The sequence below is a fragment of the Castor canadensis genome, chromosome 11 (genome assembly GCF_047511655.1).
Source record: "Castor canadensis chromosome 11, mCasCan1.hap1v2, whole genome shotgun sequence".
Classification (NCBI taxonomy): domain Eukaryota; kingdom Metazoa; phylum Chordata; class Mammalia; order Rodentia; family Castoridae; genus Castor; species Castor canadensis.
The window spans coordinates 59,198,907-59,226,705 of NC_133396.1; the positions used below are offsets into that span (position 1 = coordinate 59,198,907).

At 42.7% G+C, this 27,799-nt stretch overlaps 1 protein-coding gene and 1 pseudogene across 5 annotated transcripts in view; one reads left to right on the forward strand and one right to left on the reverse strand.

The window, feature by feature from the left end:
• Positions 1 to 204: 204 nt before the first annotated feature.
• The window catches only part of Myh10 (myosin heavy chain 10), a 145,225-nt gene continuing 117,630 nt past the window's right edge, over positions 205 to 27,799 (forward strand). For 2 of the 5 annotated variants that reach the window (XM_074046881.1, XM_074046878.1), the window contains exons 1-3: positions 481 to 617; positions 7,089 to 7,464; positions 24,397 to 24,553. In XM_074046881.1, coding sequence (XP_073902982.1) covers positions 559 to 617; positions 7,089 to 7,464; positions 24,397 to 24,553 — 592 coding nt within the window. In that variant the 5' untranslated portion in view covers positions 481 to 558. Of the gene's footprint in view, positions 329 to 480; positions 618 to 729; positions 885 to 7,088; positions 7,465 to 24,396; positions 24,554 to 27,799 lie in introns of those variants that run through there. The other 3 variants (XM_074046880.1, XM_074046879.1, XM_020175529.2) reach the window with 3 other exon arrangements.
• LOC109693923 (large ribosomal subunit protein eL33-like) lies at positions 18,222 to 18,531 on the reverse strand (annotated as a pseudogene).

The following is a 27,799-nucleotide window of genomic DNA, read 5'->3' on the forward strand; positions in this document are numbered from 1 at the left end:
GGGGTTCTGGGTCGCTACAAGGCTGTGAGCGCTGACTGCAGCCAGGCCGGAGTAGGGCCCTTGCGCATGGGCGGAGCGGCACCCCTCCCCCGGTGCAGGTGAGCCGCAGAGCCACGGCCTCCCCCTTCCCCCGCCCCCCCCCCCCGCAGCCCCAAGGTGACGTCAGCTCTCTGGACTGCGTTCCGGCCCCGCCCCTGCAGGCAGCGCCGGGTGCCCGCGACTCCGAGGTGGAACCCTGTCCCGCTGCAGGACACTCTGGTTGTTGTAAGCCAAGCGGGCCGCGGGGCGTTCGAGTGGGATGCAGCGGCGGCCCACTCGCTAAAGCGAGGCGAGTGCAGTGGGAGCTGGGGGGTTCCTATCCCGGTACATCTGCCCTACAGTCCGCTCAATCCCGGTTTGCGCAGCGAACCGGCCGCTGCAGGGTCCGTACCCGCTGCCTCGCGGGATCGCAGGGCGCACAGCCAGCCTCAGCTGTCCATCTCCACCCGAACCAGCCAATCGCCCGCCACTGTCCCGGCCGCACCTCCCGGAATCTCTGATAGGCATGAGGGTTGTCCTATGAGATTGGAGCTCTGGGGGCCTGGGTCGGAAGCGGGAGCCAATGAGCATCATTCCAGGTGGGTGGAGGGAGTCAGACACGGGAAGGTAGCTTCGTTCGGGTTGCTAACGTCTTGCCTGGGAGATGAGCGCGCAAACCGACCAGTGGGTCTGGGGGCGGCGGTGATGGGCGTGGAGTTGGCCCAATGAGGGTGGGGGTGGGTGGGGCAGCCACAAGCAGCAGTGCTAAAGGAGCCCGGCGGAGGCAGCGGTGGGTTTGGGACAGAAGCGCCGGCTCTGTGTTCGCGGCTGGGGACGTGCGCCGGCGCCACCATCTTCGGCTAAAGGTGAGAGGTGCGGCTGCCCGGGTCCGAGTGCCACGGCCTGGAGCACGGGGACGGTTCTTGGAAGTAGGGAAGGATCCCGGCAGCTCTAGAACGCAGGAACCGAGCCGAAGCTGGAACTAGGGAAGGCAGAGAGGGCTTTGGGAGGGTTTGTGCTGAGGGGACCGTAGGTTCGGGCGAGCTAACCCGGGGATGAGGCTAACGGGACCCCAGTGGGTAGAGATGGGGGGGACCCTTGGAGGGGCGGGGAATAAGGTCCTTGAGAGTGAGACCCTTGCAGCGATCAGGGCTTGGGTGTGCGGGAGGGCGACCCCTGCGGGGCTGAACGTGGAGATCTGGGGGTGGGGATGTAGGGACCAGTTCCTCGGTGTTTGGGATCCCTGGAGGCGTGGAGTTGGGGCGTTAGTACCCTGGTAGGGGGTCCTGGTGTTCCGCGTGTTTGTGTCTGCCTCCCGGGAGGGGAACCCGGTCCTGGGGCGTGATCCCGGTGGCAGGGAGCACTGGACAGGAAGGGCGCCTGGGTGGGCTACTGGGTGGGTTAGGCCCGGCCGGACTCTCCGGGCGCTATGGAGGGCTTCGCCGCGGGCTCGGAAGGCGGGCGCCGGACCTGTAGGGTGGAGGTACGCGAGCGCCGAGGGTCTGTGCGGCCCGGAGAGCGCGCGGCGGGTGCGGGGCTCCGGCGCCGCCCGCCGGCGCCGGGAGGGTCGCACTCTGAGGGCGCTGGGGACCGAGGACCGGAGGGGGGCGCCTGCCGTGCGCCCCGGTGGACCGCGGGGACCGGGGGGGTGGACGCCCGGCGAGGCCCGGGGAGCTTAGGGGTCGAGGCGGGAAATGTGGCGGGGGCGCGCTGCAGCAGGGCGGCCGGGGGGAGGGTCAGCCCTCGTCTCGGAATCCTTTTATTGTCTAAGTGATCTGGGAATGGCCCGCCGCAGTCTCTTCCTTGCCTTCTACAGTTGGGGGTCACACCCCGATCCCATAAAATCGGGCTCGAATTGGGTCTGAGGGAAGTTGAAGCTGCGGGGTCCTGGCATTGGCGGGGGCTTTGTGGGCCTGTGGTGAGCGGATGTAGCCCAGGGACCCGGGCGGCCCCCAGCCAGGCCTGCCTGGGAACTGGGGCCTTAGGAAGGAGGTGGCTACTCGGAGGGTCTGACCCGGGCTGGGGAGGTTTGGGTAACGTGGCCTCTGCCGACGACCGTTATCTGTTTCTTAGGGCCTCTGCAGCTCCCTTCCAGATCACTGCGGTGGATGGAAGGGGGTGGGGTGGGCTCGGGTGGGGTAGGGGAAAGCAGGCGGGGTAGATCCTGACTGCGGATGAAACAAAGACTGCTGTTTTCGCTGAATAATATAATACCAAATGCAATATTTTGGCTTTGCTGAGATTTTGCCTTTTTAACATTGAAGCCGAGGACTCCTTTGAGTCAGGTTTTATTATTCTTGATAGTATCTCACTCTGGAAAAAACTTTATAATCTATTCATTGTTTTATCTCCTTCATCAGTCTGCCTCTATTAATTATTCTTGTAGTCCCATGCTTTTGATGTTTAAGGATGCCCTGTCCGTCTTGGGATCTGGAAAAGTGGCCATTTTATGCATCTCCTTACTTCTGCATCTTAAATTCAGTTCTTTCCTGTCCTTATCGGGAGAAAACATATGGTGTAATTGTGCGATCTAGCACAAGCTTCTGCAGCAATAGGATGTGACCTGTGGGTGCTTGGCTGTTTATTTGAGCTTCTTAGGGAAATATTACAATAAAGCGACTGGCTAGAGGGTGAGATGGAGGAAAATTTGAAGGGCACGTTGTAGGGTGAAAGACTATATGCTTTTAGCACTTTATGTACTCTGTTATCACATGTGAGGAATTGAAATTCCTGGTTTGGGATCCAAGTTTAGAAATATTTAACACAGTGTAAAGATATTAATTGGGAGATAATGCCTGCAATACGGAGAGATGGTGGTCTTATGACTTTGGTTTGTGCTTGTGATTCTGTCGTTTAGCAGAGTTTTGATAAATTAGCAGACTTGCGCAGCCTTGTAACGACAGTGACCTCAGTGGTAGCTAGCATTACACAAATTGGGACAGTTCTGTTTTCGTTGGTCTGTTTTAGAAGGATGCTCTAGGGTTGATAAACGGTACATCATTTTTGTTTGCTTTTCTCTATGCAAGCTATTCATAAAATTTATTGTCCTCTCTCCATACCTACCATAGATCCTGGGAAGTAGTTGAGAAGTTTGCTGGGTGACATTTCATTGGAAGTAAAAATGACCTGAGGGGAATGGAGCCCCAGGGATGTGTGTCTAAAACCAGTACAGGGGAATGGGAACTCAGGTTCTGTAGGGGGCTAATTCATACGCTGAGAAATGACTTGATTATAAATAGGCAGTTATTTCAAATGACACCAAGATAGGCCTCCAGATTATCTTCATGTCTGCTACAAAGAGGTTCCTACTTATTCTTTTTTCCCCTGAATATAAGCATTTTTTTTTTCTTTAAAATACAAAGCCTTTGCCAGAGTGTGCTGTGTTCATTGGCTAAGCTGATACTCTTTAAGCTATGACTGGTAGACAGGGTTTTTTATTTGGCAGTGTACCACATGCCCTTCAAAATTTGCTCCCCCTCCTCTTGCCTTCCATCATTGTAGCCTGCAGTTTGCACCTGAACTCTGGGCTTAATCCCAGCTCTTGCTTCTTGTTAGCTGTGTGATCTTGGGTGGGTTTTTTGCCTGTACCTTAGATCTGTAAAATGGAGATATTAATGGTATCTATCTTTTAATGCTCTTGTGAGGATTAAGACTTGATAGATGTAACTACTTAGAATAGTGCCTGGATGTGATTAGGGATATATAACAACAATATCTGCTATTTTTAAAACTGTGGTATTAACCTTTTGGCATGACAAAACCTTTGGGAGTGGTTCCTGTTAAATACCATATTGACCCACATCAGATGCCAAATGTACTACAGAGTGAAAAAATACAACATATTTGGCAATTTCTTCAGTTACACTGAAGAAAACACCTTCACTAGCCTCATGAACTCTGTCAATTAAATACCACCATGAGCACCTACTTACTACCTGCTAAGGAAATCCTGTAGTGCAGTGCTAGGTAGGCAAGGAGACTGCCAGTGTGCTGAACAGAACGTTAGGAGAAGGAGAGGATTAAATTGCCAGACTGACCTGAAAAGAACTTGAGAGGGTGGCATTTGGGTCGGGAGTGGAAGAAGTAGTAGGTTTTAGGCTGTAGAGAAGTACAAGCTTACTTATGAGAATGGGGATCATTGGGGACCATTTATGTAAGGTTCATTAACAGGCTCCGATCCCCTGTTAATTACCAGTGACCAGGCCAAGTACTTAGGATAAGGCATCAAGGAACAGGTAACCATCCCCATAGTATTCAGTTGTGAAAATGCTGAAAAAATAAAAGTAATTTGTAGTCCTACTACTCAGAAAAGACCCAATGGATAGTTATTCCATCAAAACATAGATGAGTATATGTAACTTTCTCCCATAAAATTGGGAGCATGTTGCAATTACAATTGTGTAATATGTTGATTTTTTTAACTTAAATTAGAAGCATTTCTATATTTAGAAGAAGTACTAATAATTTTGATAAAATGGTAAAATAATTTAAAAATATATAATTTACTTTTTCTAGACCTACTCCAGAAATGACGTGGTATTCTAATTTATAGCCACCTACTAAATTTAAGCATGTAGTTACATACCCAAGGTAAATTGAAATGCGTGAAGCTGGGCAAGGTGGTGCACACCTGTAATCCTAGTACTGAGGCAGAAGAATTGAGGCTATCCTGGGATACATATGAGACCCTATCTCAAAAAGTAAAAAAAAAAAAAAGAAAAAACGAAAAAGAAGTGTGTGCATGCCTACTTGCAGCAAGCTAGTTAGTAGGTGCTGTATAGACTATGCAGTTCGTATTGAATGAGGGTAAGAGTAACATTACCATATTTTGTTATATTTGGACTTTTTTCTTTTAATAGATTCTGTACTTCCAAAAGGTAGAGTGTGTGACCCATTATTTGTCCTCAAATTCACCTAGGATGATTCCCATGACTCTGTTAAAACACTGTGCAATTTAAGTTGGAAAGAGTCCTTAATAGTCTTATAAGCCCAGTCCCTGGAGGTAGCAGGCTTTTGAAACCATACTTCTGAATGTATGTGTTCCCACAAATGATTTCTGTATTGTCTGTTGGCATATTGGTGCCTAAGAGGCAACGTTAGTTTAGTTATTAAACGTGTTAGCAATTTTATTTATAGAAGTCTTACTAACGTGAATCACATATTTTGTGATTTTGTTTTTTGAGGGGGAGTTAATTTGGTTTGTGATTTTTGTTTTAAGTCTATAACCTTTAAAACATGAGCACATTTTTAAAGCCATGTTATGGATGAGCCCAGGACATTGGCTTTCAACCTCTTTTTACCTGGTAGTAACAGTGACTCACCATGGCAGCCAGAGAACTGTGGAGAAGTGGTTGTCGCGTGTGGCCTATGTCCTGCAGCATCAGCACCATCTGGGAACTTGTTAGAGTCTACCCTACACCTAAGCAGTGAGAAGCCGTGGGGGTGGGCCCAGCAGTCTGTATGTCAACAAGCCTTCCTGGTGCTGCTAAGGCATGCCACAATGGAGACCCCCTACTCTAGGGCATGAGGATTTGTAGTGCATTGTATTATAACATAATTCTGAAAAATCATAGCTATTTGATTCTAGTAAGCTATTACTGGGGACTAAAAGACTTATCTGTACCCACTGTCAGTGATTAATTTTTTTAGGATATAGACAGCCTTTTGAGAATCTAAAGAATGTAAGGGTGTTCTGTTTGGGATAGCACACATGTGCACATGGAGTATACTACATGGTTATACTGTTTCAGTTCATGGAGCTTGAATTTCATCTACGGGCTTCAGGTTAAAAACTTACAACTTTGCGTGACTTTATGATTTCCCATGCACACTACAAGAGATGCCTTGTATGGAAACACTTGCCTACAAATCCCTCTTGCCCCCGTTTCTGGCCCTCAGTTGGCTTCTTATGTTCATTGGGGAAAGTCATAGAATGGTGCCTATGAAATTTATAATAACCTGGACTTTGAAGTAATAGCAAAAATGTTTGCAACGGTATCAGATTCCAAACAGATACTGCCAAGCGGGAGTGATGAATTATATCAGAAAGGTGAATGATAAGCCCTAAAGTCCTGTCATTTGTTCCCAAGACCAATTGCGTAAGTGTAGGAGCAGATACAGCTTAGCAACAATACGTATAGAACTTTTGCTAGTAGCTCCTTATGAGCCAACTCCCTGAGTGTTCAATAAATCAATTATATCTTGAGCTACATTAATGATAACACAGAACCAGACCTTTCCTCACTGTGGCTCAGGTTGTTAATTACCTTGTTTGCACTGGTCAGAACATATCTGGAATACTCTGTTTGCTTTTGGGCCCCACACTGTGCAGAGAAGGCTGGACACCTTGGAGTCTGTCCAGAGCCAAGATCTGGTTAGTGGAAGGATCTTACAGAATGGGGGGATGCTGCCATGGAGATGGAGGAGTGGAGCAGCTGCAGAATGGGAGTGGAGACCTGAATGACCACAGCTACCATCAGTGTACTCAAGGCTCATGTGAAGCCATGTGGGGCCATAGAGAAGCTACAGGGGACTGATTTGGGGCATTTATAAGGAAGGACGGAGCCTGTTGTCTGAAGGTGGATCAGGAGGCATGCTTTAGACCTGATTCTTTACCCTGTAGCAATCATGATGTGTTTTTGTAGCTGCAGCCTGTGATCACACTAATTCCAGTACCAGTCCGTGGACCTTTTATTATGCATCTTTGTTTTCTTTTTCTCCTTTCTCCTTTTCCTTCTTAACTCCCTGTTTAGTTTGTGGTGAGAGTGAAAGAGGAGGTGGAGAGAAAAAAGGTCACCCTGGAACTTTGCTCTTTTGCTTTTGCTTGCTTTATAGCCCTTGGTAACTGAGGGCAAATCTTGAGTGGTCCAGACAACCAGAGTCATAATTAGTGGTCATCCTTGAAATTTACCTTGGAGACGTGGTTAGTAAGGCTGTGAAAAAGGAATACCCCAGCTCCTTAACTCAGAGTTTATGCTTTATGTTTACCAAGGTTTTTGTTTAAGTTTCTTAGAAAGTAAAACTTATAAATTATATTTAATGATCATCTAACTTTGCCCTTCTTCTCTTAGAGGCAAGTGCTCTTGGATCCTTCTGTTTACAATGGCACAGAGAACTGGACTGGAGGACCCAGAGAGGTATCTCTTTGTGGACAGGGCTGTCATCTACAACCCTGCCACTCAAGCTGACTGGACAGCTAAAAAGCTAGTGTGGATCCCATCAGAGCGCCATGGTTTTGAGGCAGCTAGTATCAAAGAAGAACGGGGAGATGAAGTTATGGTGGAGTTGGCAGAGAATGGGAAGAAAGCAATGGTCAACAAAGATGACATTCAGAAAATGAACCCACCTAAGTTTTCCAAGGTGGAGGATATGGCGGAATTGACATGCTTGAATGAAGCTTCTGTTCTACATAATCTGAAGGATCGCTACTATTCAGGACTTATCTACGTAAGTATTTCCTCCAGATAACCATGGGAAGGGGTGACTGGGAATCACTGTAAATGTACATTATATAGCTTCACATGAGAATGTGGAATACTCTCAGTTTTTCATTACTAGTTCTGTTAAAGATAGAAAGGTTGTTTCTTGGTTACCCAAGTCTTGCTTTCCTTCAAATATTAACATGCTAACTAAGTTTAAATAATCCAGTCTGTAATTAGCTATAATAAAATGGTGTTTGAAGACTTTTATAGTGGTGCTCTGGAATATAATAAGATGAGCGAGAGCATGTGCCAGAAAGACAGGCTGTTTAATAAGGTAATGAGGATTGTGTTGGTAGGATGATCCAGACAGCACAATGGTAGAAAATCAGGTGCCTATCCAGGAAGATGGAGCAGAGGGCCTACAGGCTTAGAGGTTTCAGTGAAAGACAAGGACAGCTTCATTTGGGTACAGGGAAGTAGGAAAGATGAGTGCTGAGGTTTTTTAAAGAGGAAGCAGTTCAGGGTGAGATTGAGGCTGTGGTTGTCCTGTGGTTCACAGCTGACACATACGTTGTAGTCACTGACCATGTCCTTAATCATATAGAAGTTATTAAAAATAATAAGGGATAAGGTAGAGATGAAAAATGAAGCCATGTATTGAAAAGAATCTAGGTTTGAGAAGATGGTAAGCAGAGGTTTATCATCAGTGATTTGAAGAGGGTAGCATAGATTGGACAAAGACAGAAGGAAGAACATAGAGAGAAGCCGGCAGAGTGATGTTGTGCAATTGTAAAGAGTGGTTGAATTTTATGTAAGGAGCATACAGTCATTCGGAACCAGTATTCCCAAAGGAATTAGTGCATGTAGGGAATGTCTACTAAACACTGTGCCGTAGGTGCTGGGGGAGTGTGGTGAGCAAGACGGGCCAGGCTTCTGCCTGGGCTATGGGAAACAGGCTGTGGGATAGGGCCAGTCAGTGAAGGCCTTTGACAAGACAGCATTTGGGCTGGGGTCTGGCTGATGGGGGAGCAGCCAGGGGAAAGGCTGAGAAAGGAATAGTTCACTTTGCCAGTTGCCTCCATGGACCGCCCCCCCCCCCGCCCCCTTTTGCTTTTCCTCTATGGGATAGCGTATAAAGTAAGAGAGGAAGAGGCAGCATGGCTGGGGAAGCAGTTTCGGGAGAGTAGGAAGGTCTTAGAACTGGAGCGCTCCATAGAGAATCAATCTGTGATCATACCACCCTGATCTCAGAAGCTAAGCAGGGTCGGGGCTGGTTAGTACTTGGGTGGAAAATCCAGCCAATACAGGACCATTGTGGTAGAGACTACATTTGTGATTTTTGCCCCAGGCCTGTGAGGTTAGGGAGCTTGTTGTTCCATTGTTAGCACAGAGAGAGAGTCAGGCAGGAGAGGTTGATGGATCAAGAGTAGAGGCTATAATGATGCCTGTCCGTAGAGTGGGGGGAAGTGAGAGAACTGGAGAGATTCAGAGACTGTGGCCAGATGGTGGCTCAAACATCTAAGGTTTGAGAGGTGATCAGTTTTGGGTGAATCCCAGTGGGGTGACTTAGGTTGGCCTGGAGAGATCATCAGAACCAAGCACCACCAAGTAGGGTTGGAGAAGTGAGGGTCCTCCTCTTTGTCCCTCCACTGGACACTGCAGGTAGCTGCAAGCGGGAGAGAGAAGAGAGACTGATAGAAAAGGGAAGGAGAATGCGGTTGCATCATCATTAGTACTACTATTATTATTATTATTATTATTATTATTGCAGTCCTCCCCTCCCCTAACTTAAGGATAACTGAGTGAATTTGTGAAGTCTGTTTGCCTAGCATAGCCTTCCTGGGCTGTCCAGAAGGAGAATCAGTTTTTCTCAGAGGATTAAGGGTACGCAGATGTTGGGGTCTGAGATCACCTCTCCTAACAAATGGGTGGAGCAAGCTTCCCGCCGAGGAGCCTGTGGTTGAGGTGCCATGATGTAGATGGTAATTTGCATAGGATCTTTTCGGACATACTTCTGTAGATATGACATACTTTCATTCAAACAAGTTTGGTTGCTAACAAGTTTAGTTATGTTTTTTCCTCATATTTTCTTTGGACTTTTTTCTCCCTGACCTCCACATTCCCTCAGGTCGTTAATTTTTTTGGTAGTATGGGGTTTGAACTCAGGACCTCACACCTGCTTTACCACTTGAGCCACACCTAGCCCTCAGGTCATTAATTTTTATTTTCCTTCCAAATAAAATCACTTAAAACTATAAATGTCTCCTCTAACACTGTTTCAGCTCAGCTCACAAGTTTTGATATGTAACATTTTTGTTACTGAGTTATAAATATTTTCTAATTTCTAGGATTTCTTCTTCAACTAATGCATCATTTAAAAGTGTTTTTAACATTTCCAAGTGTCAGATTTTCTTTTCTTTTTTTTTTTTTTTTTTTTTGGTGGGGGGAGCTGGAGTTTGAACTCAGAGCTGCACACTTGCAAAGCGGGCGCTGTACTGCTTGAGCCATTCCTCAGTCCAAGTGTCATTTTGAAGTTACCGTTTTACTGTCAGTTTTGTTTTTAGCAGTACTGAGGATTGAACTCAGGGCCTTGCTCTTACTAGGCAGGGGCTCTATTACTTGAGCCATACCCCCAACCCTTTTGCTTTTAGTTTGTTTTTCAGATAGGGTTTCATGCCAACTGGCCTCCCATGATCCTCCTACCTCTGCCTCCCAAGTAGCTGCGATTACAGCTGTGTCCCACCATGCCTGGCCCTTTACTACTGATTTTTAAAGTAATCGCATCACAAAGAATATTGTCCTTACAATAGTGGCTCTTGCTTTTGTTGAGACTTGCTTTGTGTAATATATTGTCATTGTGAGTGTTCTATATGTGTTGGCAAACAAGGTGTGCTCTGTTATTGTTGGGTGCAGCCTTTTGGCTATGGTCATTAGATTAAGCTTTTTAATTGTGTTTGCATTTTCTATAACCTTACTCATTTTTTCTGTAACCTTCCTAAAATTAGTTACTGAGAGAAGTGTATTGAAATCTCCCAGTGTTGTTTTTCTATTTGGTGATATTGGATTTGAACTTAGGTCCTTGCACTTGCTAGACAGAATGCTTTACCACCTGATCCACATCCCCAGTCCATTTTGCTTTGGATTTTTTTGAGATAGGGTCTCACATTTATGCCCAGGCCAGCCTGGACACCGCCCCCCGCCCCATTATGCTTCCCATGTAGCTGGTATGACAGGCATGCACCACCACACCAAACTTTTTACTGATTGAAATGGAGTCTTTTGAACTTTTTGCCCACGTTGCCTTCAAACTACAATCCTCCCAAACTCTGCCTCCCAAGTAACTAGGATTATAGGTGTGAGCCACTGTGCTCAACTCACCCAGTGAGTTTTATCAACTAAGTATGCATCACTCAACAAACTAGTTTAGTCTTGCCTGTTTTTGAATTTTTGTATAAATGAATCTCACAGTAGATAGTGTTTGATGTCTGTGAACTTTTTGTTTTGCTTAGCATTACATTTTTAGGATTCACCCATACTGGTTTGTGTTGGTGAGAGTTAGTAGTTTTCAAGGTGTGATCAGTGGATCCCCTGTGGGCTTCCCTAAAACCAGTTCTCAAAAGTTCTGAGAGGTCAGAACTTTTCATGCTAAATGAAGATGTCATTTGACTGAGGGTCCAAAAGCAATGAGGGCTGACGCTCCTGGTGCCTTAGAGTGAGTACAGGCAGCGCCGCGGGCCAGATAGGCAGTCATTTGACTCTTCACTGCCCTTTATTAGCAGTTTTTAAAAATCCAGTTTCCCTCAAGGACGTTCTTGATAAGGCAGGAAAAATGGCTGGTTTGATTACATCTCAGCCCTCGTGAGCATGTCTCTCAAACTCTGTGATGAAGTGGTACGCTGGTGTGAGCACCGCTGCTGCCTGGGGCCGCCGATGTGTGTACTTCCTTGAGCTGCAGGCTAAACGTGCTACTGTTTTCATAGGGCGCCATTTTTACTTGATGGAACGACTGGCAGATAAGCTCTGGTTACTCTCACACAAGTATTTGGCAGCCACTTGCTTGAAAATAAACAAAGTGAACCTGTCACTCCAAAGAAAACAAGAGACTATGTTTGTTGTCAGTGATAAAATTTGGGGATTTCTGTCGTTGTTTTTGATTGTTTTGATTTTTTTTTTCTTTTGAGGTGTCCAGGTTGGCCTGGAACTCACAATCCTTCTGCCTCAGCCTCTTGAGTGCTGGGATTACAGATGTGTACCACCACGCCTGGAGGTTCAAGTTTGAGTTTTTACATGAAAATTAGAATTGTAGGAAAGCTGTGCCTACCATTGTGGACTTGATGCTTGTTGATACTTACCAACTTCCTGATAGTGATAATGATGAAAGTGACTTTTTGTTGTTGTTGCCGGTTAGGTGGTGTAAATAAGTGGGCCAGTGTTTTCCTTACAAACCCATGCGTGGGTGGAGGATTAATTCAACATGCAGGTAAGCCACTGGGTTTTGATGTAGCAGTGTAAGTTCACCAAGGGGCGTACAGTGCTGCGTGGTGTCTCATCTGTAAGAACTTGTTCCTCGTTCAGTTTTGGTCATTTCAAGAGGGATGTCTATACTTGTCTGAAAAGGCACTTAAATCCTTCCCCTTTCCAGCCAAATATCTGTGCAAGTCTGAGTTTCTTCATCTACTTCAACCACAACAACATAGCACAGTAGGTTAAATGTGGAAACAGACAGGAAATTTGGAAACTAATATTTGAACTTTTTTTCTGAAGCCAGGACAATAAAAGTTCACAAATATAAAACAGTACCACTCCTCTCTCTTTTGTTTTGGAAAGCAAAAAGTTACTTTTCATTCAAAATGTTATTTATGTTAACATGTGATGTGATGTTTATTGTTCTCTTTCTTTTTTTTATTTACTAATTTTTTTTTGGTGGTACTGGGTTTGAACTCAGGGCCTCACACTTGCTACGCAGGCACTTTTACCACTTGAGCCACTCCACCAGCCCTTTTTTGTGATGGGGTTTTTTAAGCTAGGATCTCACAAATTATTTGCCTAGACTGTCTTTAAACTGTGATCATCCTGATCTCTGCCTCCTGAGTAGCTAGGGTTACAGGCATGAGCCACTAGTGCCTGGCTTGTTTATTGTTTTAAAAAGAACAAATGTACATTTTTTAAAAGTGTACATATATTTTATATATACATATGTCTATATGTGTGCATATGTAAAATGAAAGGTCTTTGGAGTCCTTAATAATTTGTAAAGGCTCTGAAGTATGAAAAGTGTGAATAGTTAGTTCTTCACTTTTGTTGGAATGTAGTATTCCATTGTAAGAGCCAGTGTAGTTATCCACTTAACTATTTTTGCATAGCCTTTTTTCATTTGTGTGAACATTGCTTCAGTAGATAGCCTTGTACCTGTACCTGGCACACATCAGCGGCCTTCCTGTGTATGCATGTAACTAGAAGTGGAGAATCCCACTGCATATCTAACTCTGTGTCTTCAGCTTTTCTAGATAATGTCTCCTAGAGTTTCAGCAGGAAACAGAAGCCTCTCAAACTAAGTGTGTTAAGAGTTTAATAAATGGAAGATTCAAACATTGGGTAGAGCTTAAAAAGCAAATGAGGGGCAGGTGTGGTGACTCACATCTGTAATCCCAGCTACTTGGGAGGCAGAGATTGGGAGGATCACAGTTTAAGGCCAGCCCTAGGCAAAAAGCTGGTGATACACTGTCCCAACCAGTAAGCCAGGTGTGGTGGTGTGCCTGTTATCCCACCTGGGTAGAAGGACCAAGGTCTGAGACTGGCCCTGGATAAAAATGAACGCTTACCTGAAAACTAAAGCTAAGAAGGGTTGGTGCAGTGGCTCAAGCGGTAGAGCATCTGCCTAGGAAGTATGAGGCCCTGAGTTCAAACCCCAGCATCACCCCAACCCCCCCTCCCCAAAAAACAAAGCAAATGAGGAAAAGTGTGGCATCTCCATGCATCTTGATCTGTAAAGGAACCACACAAAAGAGTGCTTACCTCACCTCCAACGGGGGATCTTTATGACGGGCTGTCTGTCAGGAATTCCTTAAGGGTGCACACTGCTCATGGAAATTAGCTGGCTGAGAGCCTGGGAATAAATCATCTCACCTCCCCGCCCTTGGTGTCTTGCTAGCGTCTCCCATTGGCCAACTCAGCTTGCAACCAAAGGAGAAGGGAATTCCATGCCACTTTTCATAGGGCCAGCTGCCGTTTACTGAAACATAGTGCTTTCTCTACTACTCTGAAGTGCCACCTCTGTCCTAAGTAGATGTTCATAAATACTCTCTTAACTACCTATTCTGTTTCTTGGGTCCAAGTGCCCATCTTAAGGCTAATATTACATTGTCTTAATCATTATAGCTTAGCCAAAATGGTATGTCCTCTCATTTTTATTCTGAAGGATTGTTTTGGCTGATAGGGCCTTTGCATTTCAGTATAATTTTGGCATCCTCTGGCACTCTTTCACACACACACACACACACACACGCACGCATGTACACACATCCCCTGTTGGAATTTTGATTGGGATGTTATTGATCAGATCAGTTTGGGGGAGAAATTAGATCTTTACAATATTTAATGCTTAATTCCTGGCTATATATTTAGGGGTTTTATTTGCTTGGTTTTTTTTGGCAGTACTGGGACTTGAACTCAGTGTTTTGCACTCAGCAGGCAGGTGCTTTACCATTTAATCTATGCCTCCAGTTCCAGGGAACCAGGCCCTGTATGGGTTAGTTCTTAATTTTTGATATTGTTTGATAGTTTTCTTTGCAAATGCCATCCTGTTACTTTCTTGAGCATTTGAATTTTTCTTTCTGGGTACTATTCAAGTGGTACTTTAAATTTTACCCTTGCCACACATGTAGTGTTTACATATTGCATCCAGAATTGCTGCCACTGTGTGGAAATATTGTGTTTTTTATTGACTTTCTATAGTCCCTGACTTTGCTAAGTTTACTTATTATAATACTTTAGCTGAAGATTCTTTTCGGTTACCTGTGAACACACTCATCTACAAATAATGGGTTTCATTTTTTTCCTCCCCAATTCTTACATATTTCTTCTGCTTGGTTTATTGCATTGTCTGGAACCTTCCATACAATTTTGTTTTGTTTTATTTTTTGTTTTAATAATAATAGTGATGATAGGAGCATCCTTGTGTTATTCCTGATTTCAGGGGAAGCTTTCAATATTTCACATTTAAGAATGATATTTGCAGGCTGGGTGTGGTGGTAGGTAATCCTAGCTACTTGGGAGATGAAGATCTGGAGGATTGCAGTTTGAGGCTAGCCTGGGCAAGAAGTTAGCGAGCCCCCATCTCAACAACAGCAAAAAGCTGGACATGTGTCCCAGAGACACAGGAGGTGTAAGTAGAAGGATTGCAGTCCAAGGTGGCTGGGACAAAAAATGAGACCCTAGCTGAAAGATAGCTAAAGCAAAAAAGGGATGGGGACTTGGCTCAAGTGGTACAGTTTCTGCCTTGTGAGCTCCAGGCCTTGAGTTCAAACTCCAGTACTGCCTGTCCCCAACAACCCCTCCCCCAAGAAAAAGTATTTGCTGTACTTTTAAATTCTTACAGTGTTAGGAGTATAGCTCAAATAGTAGAATGCTTGATTAGCAAGTATGAGATACTGGGTTCAATCCCCAGTACCACAAAAAAATTTTTAAAAATATTCTTTAACAGATTAAGGAAAATTTCCTTCTATTCCTAGTTTTCATTCTGAAGGGATGACTTTTTTTTTTTTAATTCCAGATTGGATGTTAATTTATCAAATATTTTTCCATTATCAATGAGATAACCATGTGAATTTTCTTGTTATTTGTTGTATATTTCTGAATGTTAAACTATATTCTCTCTCTGTCTCTCTCCCTCTCCCAGAGCATTTTATTTAGGAGTTTTGCACTTACACTCAGGAGTGAGAATAACTTAAAATTTTCCTTTCTCGTGATATCCTTGTCATATGTTGCTGTTAATTAGGGCTGGCTCTGTGGTAGGGTGCTTTCCTAACAGATGTAAGGCCCTGGGTTCCAGCCTCAGTATCACCAAAAAAGAAAACAGACCAGGCTGATTTTGTTAAATGAGTTAAGGAATGGTCTGTCTTTTTGTTCTGGAAGGATTTGGATAGGATCCATCTAAGTTCTTTTTTAAACACAATAGTTTTCTTTTGGGGGAAGTTTTTCTTTCTGAGTCATATTGCTTCTCAGATGTTTAATTTCTTGTGTCAGCTGATAAATATGTTTCTCTAGGAATTTGCTTCTTTCATCTGAATTTTCAAGTATTTTGGCACAAACTGTTCATAATACTTTATTTTGTATAGGATTTCTCTCTCTCTCTCTTTTTTTTTCTTTTTTTTGTCTGTATAGCCCAGGTTGGCTGGAACTCATTATTCCCTGCATCAGCCTCTTGAGTGCTGGGATTATAGCTGTATAACACCACATCTGGCTCCCAGCCCTTTATTCTTGATACTGATAATTTGTTCTATCCTCTTTTGAAAATGAGCCTCACCAGAAGTTTATCAACTTTATTCTTTTCTAATAAATTGACTTAATGTCCATCCTACCTGTCTACCTGTCCCTACCAACATATATCCACTTTTCACATTCTTTTTATGAAGTTAAGCTGTTGTTCATTCTGAAAATTCTAAAGATACTTAGATCATTAATTTTTTTCCCAAGCTGGTCATTTTCTAACATATGTTCTGAAATTTAATTCTGAGTCCTGCTATATTCTATAAGTTTTATTATGTTGTATTTTTACTGCCACTCAATTCAAAATAATGTTTTCTTCCACGCCATGAGTGATTTAGAAGTGAACTGCTTAATTTCCAAACATAGGCTTATTTTGTTATTTCTCACATCGTAATCTCCCCTTGGTCAGAGAACTTATTTTAGTTCTTGGATATTGGTTTTACCTGTTTTGTGGTGCATTATAGGATTAATTTGTGTAGCAGGCGTGTGTGCATCCACATCTGTGAGTTCTTGGACCCAGTAGTGGTGTATTCACAGTGTCCTTCACTCTCATCAGCTTGTTCTGTTACTGTGCAGCTATCCCTATTTCTCTTTTCAGTCCTGTCAGTTCTTGCTCCCACTAAAGCTATGTTATCACATGTGTGCAGATGTGGAAATTTTACATCTTCCTGGTGGATCATGAAATGGCCTTTAGTTTCAGTGCTGTTTCTTGCAAAGTTGGCTTTGATATTAACTTTTTTTAAAGGTTAACATGTGCATGATTTATTGTTTTCTAAACTTTCAGCTTTTCTGAAAAGGTGCATCTCTAAAGGTATCTCTCTTACAAAGTTGTCTATACTTGTTATTTTTGTCCTGAGTCTGGCAGTATTTTAAAAAATATTTAATTTATATACATGCAATGTGATGACTGGTACATTTCATTTGAAATCTACCATTTGATTCATTGGGGTTTTTTTGTTTTTATGTCGCTAGGGATTGAACCGAGGGCCTTGTGCTTGCTAGGCAAACACTTGAACTCCCAGCCCTAGTTTTTTTTCCCTTTTCTTTTATACTTTTTTTTTACCCCCTGGGTTAAGTAATTTTTATTGCTCTATCTTGTTACCTTTTTTTTTTTCAGTCCTGGAGTTTGAACTCAGCACCTTGCCAGGCAGGCACTCTACCACTTAAGCCACACCCCTAGCCCTCTTTTTACCTTGTTACACATTGTTCTGTTCTCTTAGCTATTCTTTTAGAGTGCCTATTCTGACTGGTGACCTGTTACAGACTGACATAAAACAGAATTCTTACCAGGTCATGGATAATGAAGGGGCCTGTGAACACCACATTCCCTTTACTGTTTACACCCCATTTGTGTGCCACTGTTTATTTTAATTCTCTACTTTTTAACCCTATATGATACTTATTACTTTTTAATAGTCAATATTCATTATTAAATGAATGAAAGGGAGGGGGGAGAAATGACCCAAACATTGTATGCACATATGAATAAAAAATAAAAATGAATGAAAAAAACCTTTTTTTTTGGTGGTACTGGGATTTGAACTCAGGGCTTCACACTTACTAAGGCAGGCGCTCTACCACTAGAGCCATGCCGCCAACCCTCATTTAGTTTTATCTGTTTGCTCTTTGTATTGCTTTTCATTTTTTAAGTATTTCTTAGCTTATTTCTTATTTTTAGAAAATCTCTCTGTCTGAAAGCATTTCTCCTGTTTTTTGAAGTTTGCTGTGTTGTTGTAGCTGCCTTTGGGATGCAGAGCTGGTGGGCACCATGCAGATACCAGGGCATGGTGTTCTCTCCATCTTTGTGGAGAATTCAGCTTATAGTTTTCATTGTTGCTCCCCCACTAGATGTTTGTAGAATTTTCTCACTCTCTTTGGATTTCAGCACTTTTACTGTGATATGCTTGAGTAAACTTTTATAGTCACCTTGAAGTTTGCAGTGCTTGTGAACCTGTGGCTTGGTATCTTTTGTTGGTTTGGAGAATTCTTAGCCATTATCTCTTCAGGACACTTCTGCTCAGTCCTCTTTCCTCATTCCTCCTACGTTTGACCTTTTACCACATTGCTCATGGCTCTCACATTCTTCCACATTTTCAACCTTGTTTTCCCCATGCTTTAGTCTGTTTGCTTGATTAAAATTCAGATAACTAATTCTCTCTTCAGCTCTGTCATTAGACATATCCACTGGATTCTTTATTTTAGGTATTATTTTATTCAATTCTAGAATTTTCCTTTGGTTACTTTTCTTTTTTTAATTATAAGAGCACAAATTTGCTTTATTTACTTTTCATTAGTTTAAGTCCTTGAGGGGCACAGCATCACAGATTCTGTGTCCAATGGCCTTAGCAGGAAGACTGCTTCGAAATTTGGCCTGAATCATGCCACCGTTTCCATGGGCACAAGTCACCTTTCCCCAGATTGCTCTGGCTTTGTTCAGTTTGCTTCCAGGAGTCACGTGTGGGTTTTGCTTTGCACACATAAGCACATCTCTTGCCGAAGCAGAATTCAGTTTCATCTTGGGCATAAACACCTTCAATTTTAAGAAGAGCCACTCCCTTTGGTTCCAGAGACCAAAAGTGGCCTTGCACCACAGCCTTCCAGACATATTTGCCTTTTAGAAGTCTGTTCCCAGCAGGCCTCCACAGGGTCCAAAATGGCAGCTGAATTTTCTTTTTATGATTTCCAATTTTTGGCCAGAATTTTCTATGCTGTCTTTTAATATTTGAACATATTAACATCCAAGATAATAATAGAAGTCAATAAAAAGACTCAGAGGGGATCCAGATGTTGTCCTCTTGGATTTTAGCCTGGTTATTGTGTATAAAAAGTTGTGAGGGTAATTTGGGGCTTTGAGTGGCATTAAGTTTATTCTAGAGTTCTGCTTTGGGCAGGCAATTAAGCTGAGGGACCTAGGCCATGCAGTCTAGTCAGATTGTCATGCTTCCTGGCTGCATCTCATGTGTGATGGCTCCTCTGTCAGAGCTTGGGGTGCTTACTAGCCCCAGCCTGCACTCCAGCCTGGGTGGGCCATAACTCTTTAAATTTTCTTTTCTTTTTTTTTTTTTTAGACTGGTATGCTGCTAAAAGCTCTACTTAGTTTCTCAGAAAGTTTTTAGAACTTATAACTATCTAGCCAAGAAGGAAATAACAATAATCCCATATTCAGTCACTTTTTAAATTTCTCTTATAATCTCATAAATAGATGGCCAGTTCAAAGAAGTTCAGCCTATGTGTCTTCTAACCTGTGTTTCCCGTCCCTTTTTGATTTGAAGAAATGACGTCAGTTGTGTGGTAGAATTTCCCAAGGTCTGGACTTTGTTGGTTGCTTTCCTGTGGTGCTCCGTCATTAACTGGTCATTGGATTCAGGAGATTCCTCAGGCTAAGGTGTCCCTTGCCCTAGGACATTGAGACTGATCAGGGAGTCAGTTTAGGTTTTGCCAGCCACCTAAGGACGCCAGCAGCAGGGGTGAGCCATGTCCAGCTGCTCCTGTCTTTAGGGATGCAGAATGGCAGGAGTCTAATGCTGTCATGCCTTCTGTGATGATTAGCTTGCTGACTTCCTTTCAACTCCATAGATACTCCTCCCCCACCTCATCTCATTTCAAGTCAATTTTCTTCAAGTTCATTTTTTATTATCTTCCTCTTCTTTTTAAACAGGTTTAGCTCCCACTCAAAGGAGCAATAATGATTAATATTTTAGCTCCATTCCTCTACCATCCATCATGTATCCTCAAAATTATTATTTTTTTATTGGCTTTACCTTTGTAACTTTTTTTCTGTTATTTTACTTTTGTTCTACTTTTCTGTAAGAAGGGTGCTGCCCCAGAATAAATGTGTCTTCTTTTATCACTTGACTTACATTATTGTCTCCACTGTGATTGTTATTTTATTATGTGAGGTGATTCTTTTAGCCTTTTCTTGCTTTAGTCACCTATTTTCTGTTGCAGATATTAGTCTTAAAATTTTCTCTTAACTATTTTGTAGGTAATTTCATAGGTTTTTTTTTTTTTTGCTGTACAGGGTTCAAACTCAGGGCCTCAGGCTTGCCAGACTGGTGCTCTACCATTTAAACCAGGCCTCCAGCCCCCATTTCTTTATCTGAATGCCCTGAGTGACCGTCTTTTCCTTACTATATAGGGTGTTTTGTTTGCCTTTGCTTTTTGAGACATGTGTGAATTATACCCAGGGCTGTGTTTATGTGTGAATTATTTTTTCCTCCCTGCTTTCTTTTTGGGTGGTGGGCTGATTTCTTCTGAGAGCTATGTTGGGGTGTAGGGTCAGTGCCCAGGAGACTGTTGTATTTCTGGCATTGGCCTCTGTACCTGCTTCCATTTCCTGGCTCTCTAATGCTTCATTCGTAAGAAACACCGTATGTGCACAGCCCTGCTTTCTTAAACCAAGGCTTGATGCTAAAGATGAGTTACATTTCCTAGCTGTTCTAGACAGAGAAGGATGGCATTCCAGACAGAGTGGTCAGTATAGATGTTTGGGAAATTGTGACTTTTTTTATGTGTGCTCATATTTCTGTATGTTTCTCCTGGGTGAACATGCAGTAGTGTTGTCATATAAACGTGTCCCTCAGACCTTTGCAGTTATCAGGATTTCCTAGTGGCTCTGGCAATCCAACACTTCCAACTGCTCCCTGGGCATCCTTCGTGTCTCACCTGCTGGCCCACAACTGCATTGAGTGTGTTAGAGAGGGATTCCTTGTCTTTTCCCATAAAGTAAATCTCTTCTCTTCTCAGTAACTTTTCCTGCCTCTCAAGCTTGAAAATCTTGCCATGCTCCTTGGCTTGGGTCTTGAATTCTATTCTGGGTGCATGATTCTGAGTGTGCGTGGGGTCAAGCCTGCATCCAGCTTCTCGGGGTCTCCTTCCTCTCTGGTCTTCGCTGCCTCTTCTCATGCCTAGCTGGCCAGGGCTAGCTTCTCACTTCTTGCCCCTTCAGTCTATCCAGGCAGCTGCCAGATTTAGACTTTGTCTGAAGTGTGTCTCCTCCAAATGCTCTTGTCTCCTGAACCTCTGACCTCATCACCTAGATAGGACGGAGTGAATTGTTCAGTGTGACTTTCTAGGCTTTTCTCTCACATTCCACGGCACAGACTATTTTCAGCTAGGTGGATCTCCTTGCACTGCCGTGGATATATCCTGTTCCTATAAGAGTCTTATACTCCTAGGAATTCTTTGTCCCTCCTTTGGACCTAGTAGTCTTTAAAAAGAACATCTAAAACATCTGGGCTTGAATTTTGTACCTAGTTTTATAGTTTCTGAGGGGATGTCATGACCTTCACTGCCTGGGATGTGTTGTATTCTGCCCCAGGGCCTCTCCACCATTTTTTGTTGTGGGTTTTTTTTTTTTTTTTTTTTGAGGCAGAGTCTTGCTATGTGGTCCAGGCTGGCCTGGAACTTGCCATCTCCCTGCCTCAGTCTCCCCTATGCTGGGATTACAGACTTGTGCAGCTACACCCAGCAGTTATTAAAACTTGTTTATCTTCCTCTGTTCCAGTTTGCTGCCTTACGTTGTGATTGGTTTGTTTAGTATGTCTGTAAATTCATACCTAGAGCATATGTTTCTCAAAGGTGTTTAATATCTTTTATGTATATTCATATACTTAATGGAGTCTCATTTGAACTTGAAAGTCTCCAGAGAAATCATTTCCCAGCATTTTGCTCTCCTACCATGTGCCGGGGAAGATAGCAGAGGTACAATACCAATCCAGTGATGAGTTCATGCAAGCTCTCAATATTGAGCTCATTTTCCAGCAGTTAGAAGTTACCTCTTGGAGTACTTTAATAAAATTGCCACTTAAGCACTTTTCTTTACTGCTCCTCTTTGGCAAGGACACTGAGGATTATTTAACCTCGTCTTTTTTGATGACTTACTCATATTTGTGAGACTTACTCATTTTTTTAAATCCTCCTCCTCAGAAAAGTGCCTAACACATGTTGGAATTATTTCTGACTAAACATGTCACTGTTACTATCTGTTACTGTGCCATCCATGCTATGGAATGTTAAGGTGAACTTGTGTATTTTAACTTTTTAGAGGTTTTTTTGGTATGTGGAGGGAGGAAGTTTAATTATTTACCTATTATGAAAGTGAAATGCAGACTCTGTAGTTTCATGATAGACTATGATCTAACTTTTGAATGAAAACATGAGGTTATATGTATTAAAATTCATTAATGTATGGTATGACTTGTTAGTTTACTATATATAAATTGAACTCAAGCAAAAAGAAAAGCATTAAGGTTGCCTCACCTTCATTTTCCTTTAGTAAAGTATTTTTAAAATTACACTTATTTTTTAACTGATCCCTTAAAAACACACATTGCAGCCAGGTGCCGGCTCACATCTGTAATCCTCTGAGATTGGGAGGATTGAGGTTCAAGGCCAGCTTGGGCAAATAGTTTGTGAGACTCCATCTCCAAAATAACCAGAGCAAAATGGACGGGAGGTGTGGCTCAAGTGGTAGAGCACCTGCTTTGCAAGCACAAAGCCCTGAGTTCAAACTCCAGTCACACCATAAAAAAAAAAAAAAAAAAAAAAAAAACCTCATTGTATGTAATACTGGGGTACTATGTGATGTTTCAGTACATGCATACATTGGAAAATCAGGTTAAACATATCTCAAATGCTTGTTAGTTCCTTCTAGAGAAAACATTCAAAATCCTGTCTTCCAGCTTTTGAAATAAAAGTCTCTTTCTATTGCCTTTTTGTCATATGGGTAGCAGAAAGAGACTGGACTAGTTAGGCAAAACATTTGTTGGGGGAAAGAACAAGAAGGAGGACTGGGGTGCCCAGGAGCGAGCTAGGTATGAATGTACGTGAAAGAAGGCCAAAGATCTAAAGGCCTGAGTGTTCAGTGAGTCACGAATCCAGCTGCAGACAAAAGGGGACAGATTTCCATCTGGTCTGCTTAGATGTAAGGCATTTACCAACAGCCCAAATCAGTGACTTCTGGGCAGACGCCCTGTCTTTCGTCACCTTCTTAGCCTGGGAGGGAAGTACATTCCAAACTTGAGCTTACAGTGATGCCTTAAGATACAAGGGGAGCAGCCACAGAGATGGCTCTGGTCACTTAAGTCATGTGGCAACTCTCCTCTCTTGTTTTACATTAGTACCTGCAGTATTCAAAACAGGGGTCCCTGGGGGCCTGCCGGTCGCCATTGCCAAAGGGTTCAGCCCTTATGAACACAGCTGTTGGTTGGCACATCCCTTAGCGGTCCCTGGGGAGCTGGCACACAGCCCCTCCCACCTCCACCCCGTGAACACTCCCAGTCCTCCAGCCTTTTATGGTGTCCTGCCAGGGGTAGACTTTGGTCCAGTCAAATTACCTTAAGTAAAAGGTCTGTTTCATATGCAGCTGAAATGCCTTCATAGTTCCCAGAGTCAGTTTTGTAGGATATTCTCAGAAATCAGAGTATGAAAAAACTTTAAAAACCCAAGTCCTAAGTATTCACAGTGTCAATTCTGAATAAGGACTCCTGTACTAATCTTAAAAATTGTTGAGTTGCTCAAAGAGCTTGGGGCTATATTTGCCAGCATAGCCATGAAAACAAAATATAGATGCTTATTATTTCATTTAAAAATAATAATAGTAGCCAGGTGCTGGTGGCTCACACCTGTAATCCTAGCTACTCAGGAGGCAGAGATCAGGAGGATCTCGGTTCAATACCAGCTCAGGCAAATAGTTCATGAGACCTTATCTCAAAAAACTCATCACAAAAAAGAGCTGGTGGAGTGGCTCAAGATGTAGGCCCTGAAGTCAAACCCCAGTATTGCAAAAAAAAAAAAAAAAAAGTAAACCCATAACAAGTTAACCCAAATAAGTTATTTTTTATGAAAAACAATATGTTTTCCAAAACAAAACTCAGAAGAGTGAAAATGTTTTGTGAATTTCTTTAATATTTTAACAAAAGATGGTTGGGTTCTAATATCTGCTTCTGTATTTAATTTGTTGTAATAAGCTGTATTGAAGTATTTGAAGAAAATCATGCCTTAAGCGACTTGGGAAAGGGAGGAATATTGTAATAGCTTTTTCAGTGAACTGTGAATATTCTTCTTTGATGCCCTACCCCAACTTGACAAATGGTTGCCTGTGGGGATCTAACCTACATTAATGTGCACTCGTGAGAGGGTGAACGTGGAAAGACAGTTACGTGATTTGAACCTTACAGTAGCCTGTTGAAACCTTGCAGCACACATTATTTGTGTTTAACAGGGGAGAGTATCTTACAGAAATCGAGTTCAGAACAGTCCCCCTTAATAAACTCTGTGTGAGAACTCCTTGGAGTTCAGAGTGGGAAATTGCCTTTAGGAGCTAATTTAATTTGAGGTATAGATTAATTGCACAAAAAATGAAGATCTCCTGTTTGGATTACTATGTTCTGTCTCCCGATTGTACCCTGACTGATCAGTGCAGGGGTTTTGTTTGTTTTTTTAACGCTGTCCTTCATTTTTCTTCTAGACTTACTCTGGACTCTTCTGTGTAGTCATAAACCCTTACAAGAACCTTCCAATTTACTCTGAGAATATTATTGAAATGTACAGAGGAAAGAAACGCCATGAGATGCCGCCACACATCTATGCCATATCTGAATCTGCCTACAGATGCATGCTTCAAGGTAACTGGAAATGTTAGAACGAGAAATACTCAGAATTTCTTGAGTGTAAAAGGTTTTAATTTTTCGTCTAAAGAAATTAAAAAGTAATGTTTATTGTAGAAAAGTTATATGAGTTCTTAAAGTTTAGACGACTAGACATGTAGGAAGCTGTGAAGTATGTTTGTTGCTTCATAACAATTCTTCATATAAAGTTTCATATTAAAAAGCACTTAGTATATATATTTGATCGCCAACAGTAGCCAGTATAACTAATACTCTAATACGTTAAGTTTTAAAACCAACAGGAAGAGGATGGGGGCATGGTATAGTGGTAAAGCTCCTACCTAACATGTGTGAGGCCCTGGTTTTGATTCCCAGCACCACAAAAATAAAACCAACCAAAGAATAATAGGAAAAATGGGTGCTTCATTGGGTAGAGAAAGATTATGAAGTATTACTTGTGATTTAAATGTGTGTAAAAAGAACAAGAGTTTTTAAAAAATGTGTTGACTTGGTTGACTTTGATTGCTCTTTGGTTTTTGTTTTGGGTTTTTTTGGCAGTATTGGAATTTCAAATCAGGGTCTCCTCTCTACCAGTTGAGCCACGCCTTGTCCCTTTTCTCTTTGGTTTATTTTTCAGTTAGGGTCTTGCTTTTGCCCAGGTTGGCATCAATCCTTAATCCTCCTATCTCTCCTTCCATCTACTTCCTGTGTAACTGGAACCATAGACGTGTGCCATTGCATCCAGCTTTAATTTTTATTTTGGGGTACTACTAGAGTTTGAACTTAGGACCTTATGCTTGCTAGGTAAGCACTCTACCACTTGAGTCATATACCTGATCCTTTTTGTTTTAGTTTATTTTTCAGATAGGGTTGCATTTATTGGGCTGGGGCTGGCCTCTGTTCACAGTCCTCCTACCTATGCTTCCTGGGGTGCTGGAATTACAGGCATGCCACACCATACCCTGCCCTATGATTTTGATTTTTTTCTTTTGGATCAGAATGAAATATAAATTTGAAGAGTCGTTCACTCAAGCCCTGGCTTTAGACACAGTAGTTTATGAAGGGATGTTTTTTGAAAGTCCAAATGTGTGGGACAAGAAGTTGGAGGAAGCACTTGATTTTTCTATTTGAGTCTGTGGTCCCTGGACTCACAATTGAGTTGCTGACCCTCTGGTCTTTGGGGTATTAAAATATTTAGAGGAGTTCCCAGAAGGCTAGGGATAGGCTTATGTCCATCATTCTAATTTTTAAAAAGCAGAGAAAACTCTAGACCTCTGAGTTTAATATGCATGGCAGAGAAGATTCTAGAATCTGTTGTTAAGTGGCCTGTCTGAGAACATTGTGAATATATTTGCCACATTGTTTTGGGTTGTGCTGACAGATGATCCGGACTTCTCAGTGCTCTGAGAAGCGCGGGCTGTGCCGTGGCTGTGTGGTGAGAGCCTGAGCAGCAACAGCTGAGGGTGGCTGAGGTGGCGTGGGCCATCACGGTGTGCACACAGGCCATGCGTGCCTTCCTTGGCATTTCCATCAGTAAACTTGAAGACGCAGAGAGTATGCCCCTAAAGTTTGTGAGTGACATGAAAGTGGTGGGGATAATAACATCTGATGAATAGGGAGTTGAACCTAATGTCATAGTTAACAGAAATAAATGTGATGTCTTGTTACTGGGTTCCCAAGCAGCTGGATGAGTACAGAATGAAGAAATGAGGGGGACACGGCCACCAGCATATCATATTATTATTAATATCATTACTTACGCTAGAATGCACAGTTACTGAAAGTTCTGTGAGCCACACATAGTAATGTGTATCATGTGTACTTATATATATTATTTAATGCACATGGCAACCCCATAAAGTAAATAGGAGTACTCGCCCTGTTTTACTGAGGCACAAAGAAATAATTTGACCAAGAAATGTAGATTGTAAAAAAGATGAGCTAAGATTCAAAACCAGGCAGTGTGACACATTTTTTTCACATTCTTATCCATAATAATAAACTTCTCCTGTGAAAGTTAAATGGAATTAGTTGGTTACATAAATATTAAAAAGTCTGATAGAGAAAATAAGAAAAACCCTTATGTATTCCATTCTTCCAGGAGGGGTCTTATACCCTACAGAAACAGGAGGGACATCTGCTAGGGGAGGCCAAATAACAGGTGAGCAGTTGCTGATGAAGCTCACACCACCTACCAGTGCTCACCAGTGTCGGCCTTCAGTTACTGCGTGGACGGACAGCTTGAGAGGGGACCATGTGGCGATTTCGGGGCATTTGCCCCTCCCAGCTACGATGTTAGATGCAGTTCCCATTCAGCCTGTCAACATCTTTTCAGATTCTTTCTCTTTCCACCATATATGTATCATTCTTCCCAATTTCATGTCACACATGAAAGTTTTGGGCCTACATCCCACACTTTCAAATATGTTGATTAAAAATGTTCAAAGATTTGGTTTTTTTTTTTTTAAAAAGAAAATGAAAAAACAGAAGAGAGTTTAATTTTTTCTTAAGTTTGAATTCTAGGGATACCAGACCAATAAAATGCAGAGTGCATCTGGCACACAGTAGTTGCTTGCAAAGCATTTGTCGGATGAATGATGGAGGCAGAGTTCTCAGACGTGGACTTGATTATCAAAACCACGTACTCAGTAAAAGCATGGGATGGCACATTCAGCACAGTTGGAAACTAAAACAGCAGAACAAAAAGAAAGTGATAGAGCTTATGAAAGAAAGAGTAGGACGTACAGTATAGATGGTGCGCTTTAGGCTCTCTGATGGCTAATCTTCATGGTCAGCTCAGTTGGATTGAGAAGTACCTAGGAGATTAGTAAGGAACACCTCTGGGTGTGTGTGTGAGGGAGTTTTCAGGGAGGATTAACTAAGGGGGGATGTCCTATGAGGAACGTGGGTGGCACCCACAGGCTGGGAGGACCCGATGGAATAAAAGGGGGAAAGGAGAACCCTCCTGCTCTCTGTGTCTCTCTCCCTCTCCCTCCCTACCTCTGTCTGTCTCTTTCGCTCTTGCTTCCTGGCCACCATGAAGTGGAGAACCTCTTCTGCTCCTCTGCCACATAGTCCCAGCCACCACAATGTTCTGCTCAGGCACAGGAGGCCAAGCAACCGTGGACTGACCCATCTGAAACTATGATGAGTCAAAATAAATCCTTCCCTCCCTTGAGTTGTTTTTGTTGAGTATTCTGTCACAGCAACAAAAACCCTGACTAATGCAGGTTCTGTCAAAGAGTGATTGTTTTTGAAAATAAC